The 5637-nt window shown below is 46.5% G+C and overlaps 1 protein-coding gene across 1 annotated transcript; it reads right to left on the bottom strand.

The window, feature by feature from the left end:
- Positions 1–239: 239 nt before the first annotated feature.
- Zxdb (zinc finger X-linked duplicated B) lies at positions 240–5427 on the bottom strand. The gene has a single exon (XM_008841248.2). It carries the CDS (start codon positions 5425–5427, stop codon positions 3040–3042), a length of 2388 nt encoding a protein of 795 aa, XP_008839470.1. The 3' UTR covers positions 240–3039.
- Positions 5428–5637: the final 210 nt, after the last annotated feature.

Here is a 5637-nt window from a genome sequence, read left to right as displayed (position 1 = left end):
AAAACACAAAGCTGTTCTCCAACACTATGCTAGAAAAACATGTTGAAACAGAAATAATTTGAACAAATTAGTTCGGTGAAACTTTGTGAACCCATGGATAAAAAAACTTTGCTATCTTGAAGAAAAGTAGCATTTGTCCTTTGAAACTTCTAGGAATAATTAGGAAAAAATATACTTTATGGATTTTTTTATTTGGAAGAAATTGATTTAAAATTAAGAAATAAAGTCACAGCAGTAAATGATCTCCATGTTTAAAATTTATTTTCATGACTTATGTATTCATCTCACCTTTGACAGACTTATTTGCCAAACACAAAAAATTGTGGTGTATTTAAGATGTCTCAAATGAGTAACACTTTTGAAATATATTTTAGGAGTACAAATAGTTTAAACACAGATAGGAAAATCTGCCAAATAGGAACACAAAATAAAATTCCAAGCATTTCTCTGATTTATAAAAGTATTCGTATTTTTCATTTTTACTAAGTGAATACAATTTTTTAAATATGTGTGAGTATCTGTGGGTATATATGAATACCAACATACACACAACAGAGAAACAGTACATAGTGGCAAATTTTTAGTGCATTTCTGAAGTCTGTCATCCATAGACATCTACATGCAAATGCTACTGGACTAGTACACTAGAACAACTAAGGAAGTAGTAGCAGAACTCTCTGGAAAAAAACATTTTAAATGTAAATAATGAAACAGAAATCCACTTCTCATCTGAACAGCATAAAAAATATCCTTTATGCTTTGAGTCCTATATACAGACAGTATTATCTAACCTCAGAAAATAGCTTTTTACTGTACACAGACAAATGTAATATACATTCAGCAAATGCTAGCATTGGAAGAAAATGTGCCAAGAAGAGAGTGCTGGAAGGATAGCCAAAGGAAAGTTATTTATCCATTACAAAAAGAAAGAGGAGAGAGAGGAAGAGAGAGAGGAGGAAACAGGAACTGGAATGCACATGCAACGGAATGAAGCAGAAGCTAAAAGAAACCAATTAAATTGGAACAAGCCATCAGTTATGATGTGGGAATGAATCTTGAAAGCTGGGGACAGGAGAGATGAAAATACGTTTTCTTCCTTTTTTGTGAAACTATATATAGAACTGTCAACCAGAGCCAAACCCAGTTGTAATGTGGGTTAGCTAAATTATGTGAAACACACAGATACTATGTAAAAATTACTTCAAAGGATTGCTCTGAACAAATAAAAGACATAATTATGAAAACATTCCACAAACTAAAATTCCTACACTCTCTGTACAACAGAGTTTACACAATACTGAGATTCAATCTTTCCTTTCTTTCAACTCTGGAAAACTGTAAACATTGAGCTCTTCTGACAGCAGAGGTTGTATATGACCACCCTCTGCTCCATTACCAGATTTTGAAAGAATCAAAGGCTACACAGTAACAGAGAGAAGTCTGATGTTAGAAACAACAAAGATGCAGACAGACTGATCAAATGCAGAGGTACGCAGATAAACATGTGAGGAGTGTCTCCACTCCTTGTTTTTTAAACAATTTAGGGTAGAAAATTACTCAGGATAAGAAACAAAGAGACCTTTCCCTGTTTCACCCTAAACTTCACAAAACCTTATTGAATGAACATGGATAGGATTAAATTATCCCTATTTCTCCCTTATATCAGGAAGAATTAAAAATTAAAAAGGATCATATAGAGTAATTAAAATTTTTACTTTCATGTTGAAAACTGAATGAGAAAAAAATGTCTACGGAATGTTAGTCATGAGCAAATGCTAATCTAGTGACGCAAAGATGCCTATGATAACCTGCCCAGCACCACGGAGCAGAAATTGGACCCTGCTTCTCTTTCACATGGGTGTACTCCATGGCAATTCTACATGACGGCCTCCTTCCCATCATTAAAAGAGGTGAGAAAGATCAACAATGACATCATACACAATTTTCTTTGCTATTTCTCTTGTTAGTTTCAACATCATTTAAGAAAATATTCTGGCACTGAATAATATTTCTATTAAACTTTCTTAAGTGTCCTAAACAGCATTTCTTCCTCCCCTAATTGTTCATAATTCTACGGGAATAATTCAATACATCAGAAGCAAAGGCAATAACTAGTGCATTCATAAATAAAAGCTGTTAGTACCACCAAAAGAGAAGATTAGACATTATGAGTGAAAAAAAGAATGCAGGCTGATCAATGAAATACTCATGCAAAAATCATTTTTCAATCTGATCAAGTCACTTAATATAACTACTAAACTGAGAAAATAAAGTGACGACAAAGACATAATCGGCCACACGAGAAACATTTTTTTCAAAGAATAAAAAAAAACTCAAAAAAGGGGGTAACAGGGAGCATCCAGAATAAATATTTCAGAGTTAGTTTCTAAATATTAAGAAAAATTAAATCAAGTATCATTTATTACACAATATAAAGTTTAAAACATAAGTGGATTTTCACTGATAAATTATTAATTATGATAGTGAAATTAATTTTTAAAAGACCGACGTTATTTGAAGCTACACACTGAATACTTATGGTTATAAAATGATACCTGGTCTCTGTTCCAAAACAATATTCAAAAAAGGAAAACCATAAAAATTACTTAAATAAGATGGCTCACGGATTTTTAATTAACGAATATGGTGCAGAGTATATGAGTTCATTGATATAGAACTTAGATTTTATGTATATTCAAATTAAAAACATGTCATCACTGGGTGGGTCCCAAAAATTTGAAGGAAAAAAAGCATAACATCAAGAAATTTAAGAGCTGAAGAGATTAGAAGCTATCTATCTAAACCACCTCCTTTTGTAAGTAAAAAAAATTAAGGCTCAGATAGGTTAAGTGACTTGTTCAGGGTCACAGAACTTGTCAGTTCCAGACTCCAGATCAGAACCTAAATCTCTAGAGTCCACAGACATGTTCTTGTGTGAACCAGTAAGAAATAACCGCATGTAAGCATTCGGTCCAGAATATCCTCAAACTTCAGTGTACTAAAAGTGAGCCCCACAGGCAAGGGACAAATAGAGTTGGTTCATACCAAAAATGAGCTTCCAGTCACCGTGATAAGGTCTGATTCTTTCTGGGAACCACGGTTTCCAGCAGGACTGGAAAATCCAAACTGGGTTTCTTCCTCCTGTCCAAAGAAGTCAGGGTCAGGATGCACACTCCAGTCTGCTTTGGCTGGGGTCAGGAGTTCCAAGACACTGTTTTCACAGAGGGTGCTGGAGGGCGTCAGGGCTTCGGTGTCCACAGTTAGCTTACTGCTAGGAGTCAAAGCTTGGGGTTCTGGGCTTGAGTTTTTCAGAGCCAATGAGCCAAAGAGTCCCACATTTGCACTGGACAAGTCATCCATATCCAAGGGGCTCTGCTGATAGCAAGCAGCCGTAGCTCCAAAGAAGAGAGAGGTATCCAGACTCTGAGGGAGGTCACTGGTGGCCCTCAAGGCCCGAGGGTCCACAGCTTGCCCCAAGGAGTGACTATTCTCCGCAGGGAAATTCCCTGCCAGAGTCGAGTTCACAGAAGCCACGTCAATAGTCAGGATGCCAGAATTCACCAGCGCCGTGTCCAGCACCGCAGCAGAGCTCCCGCCAGGCACCTCGGAGAACAGAGACATTACCTCTGCACCACTGAGATCACTCTGTCTCTGGCTGGTGAGCTGGCTGCTGGGTGTCAGAGAATTCGCAGCTTCCAGCTGCACTAGGAGATCCTGGCTGAGGTTGTGCCTCTTGGCCATGTGGGTCTTCATGCTGTGCTTGGAGGTGAAGAGTTTATTGCAGGCAGAGACTGGGCAACGGCTTTTCCAGGTGTCCACATCCTGCAGGTGCTTCTTGGAGTGAATGTAGAGGCTACTCCGAGCCGAGAACCGGGCGCAGCAGCCTTCCACGGGACACACAAAAGGCTTTGTGCCCAGGTGGGTTATGCTGTGTCCTTTCAGATGCTCAGCCCTCGTGAAGGACTTCCCGCAGCCTTCCACAGGGCACGTGAACCTCCGGTCGTCCTCGTGCTTCCTTTTGTGCCTTAACAGTTTGGACATGCTGGTGAAGTTCCAGCCGCAGCCATCGAAGTCACAGAGGAAGGGTAAAGAGCAGGAGAAGAGTTCCTGTTCCCTGAAATGGGCGCGGTTATGGGAGAAGAGGGCACTCACTGTAATAAACGTCTTCTTGCAGCCCGAAAACGCGCACTGGTAGGGCCTCTCGGGTTCGAAGTGGCTGCGCTGGTGGGTGCTGAGCTTGGCCTGCGTGGGGAAGCTCTCCTCGCACACCTCGCATTTGAAGGAGTTCTCCTGCTCATGGCCCTTCATGTGCGCCTTGAGGTTGTACACAGTGGTGAAGCTCTTGCCACAGCCCTCCACCGGACAGCCAAATGGCCGCAGCTTGTCGTGCGACTGCAGGTGCCTCTTGAGCTTATAGGACGTGGTGAAGGTCCAGCCGCAGCCGCTCAGGGGGCACTTGAAGGGCCGCTGGCCCTGGCTGCTGCTGTGCGTCAGCAGGTGCACCTTCAGCAGGTGCTTCTTGGCAAAGGTCTGGCCGCACTGCGCCTCCGGGCACAGGTACAACACCAAGCCCGGGCCCGGAACCAGCGGCCCGCAGGGACTCTGGGCGGCAGCCCCGGCCTCGGCCTCCTCCTCAGGCGCTGGCGCGGGCTCCGCCGGCTCAGCCAGCAGGAGGTCGGGAGGCAGCTCCGGGCAGTCTCCCAGCTGCGCGGCGGGCGGAAACCCGGCTAGCGGGGCGGCTAAATCCCCGGCCTGCAGGACAGGCGCGACCCCAGGCTCCCAGGTGGGCAGCGGGGGCGTGGTCAGGGTAAGGACGCCATTCTCCAAGCGCAGGAGCAGGTCCTGGTTGTGGATTGTGACGGTGCCCGCGAAGGACGCCACGGGAGCCGGGGTCGGGCCCGGGAGTGGGGCCGTGGCCTCGGACACACAGCAGGGGCCCGGGGCAGGGCGGTCTGCGGGGTTCGCGCCTCGCTCACCACGCTCAGGGCCCAGCCCTACCTCGGCCTCCTCCCTCCACAGGGGCCCTCCGGCCTGATCTGTGCCCACCATTTCCACATCGCCACCCACCGGGTCGAGCAGCAAGAAGAAGAAGTCATCGCTGCCGTCGCCACCGCCGCCGCCCCCGCCGCCACTAGGGTGATCCGGTCTTGGCGCCAGCGGGCTCGGACTAGGGCTCGGGCCCGTGGCCGGGCCCTGTGAGGCCCTCTGGGCCTCCTCGCTCCGCAGCCCGGGCCCGCCATCTTGGGCCCCCCGGAGCAGTAGGAGGCGGCGCGTGGGGGCCTGACAAGCTACAGTGCCCGGGCCCCGGTGTACTCTACCACCTCCCGCCTGGCAACAGCCAACGCCGCCGGTGCCGCCGCCGCCACCGCCGCCGCCGCCGCCGCCCTGTGGTGTCCCGCGAGCCGGGAGCAGCCTGGGGATTTCCATCTCCCCGTAGCTGAGGCTCCGCTGGAACCAGAGCCAAGGCGGAGGCGCGACCCCGCCCCCTGCCGCGGGCCCAAACACGTTCCTGAAAGGAAAAAAAAAAGTGCAATGCGCAGAAACTGGCCCTATCAGATATTAAAACGTGTTTAACGCCACAGTGATTTAAATATTCTGGTATTGGGTCTCAGGAGCAGACTAGGAAGCCCAGAGGCA

Source organism: Nannospalax galili, unplaced genomic scaffold (assembly GCF_000622305.1).
Source record: "Nannospalax galili isolate Female #2095 unplaced genomic scaffold, S.galili_v1.0 scaffold701, whole genome shotgun sequence".
Taxonomy (NCBI): domain Eukaryota; kingdom Metazoa; phylum Chordata; class Mammalia; order Rodentia; family Spalacidae; genus Nannospalax; species Nannospalax galili.
The sequence above is the reverse complement of the archived record's forward strand: the minus strand, read 5'-3'. Positions and strand labels throughout refer to the sequence as shown.

Bases quoted from the DNA above. Each gene is read 5' to 3' on its own strand.
- Zxdb (XM_008841248.2), bottom strand. From the start codon at position 5,427: ATGGAAATCCCCAGGCTGCTCCCGGCTCGCGGGACACCACAGGGCGGC.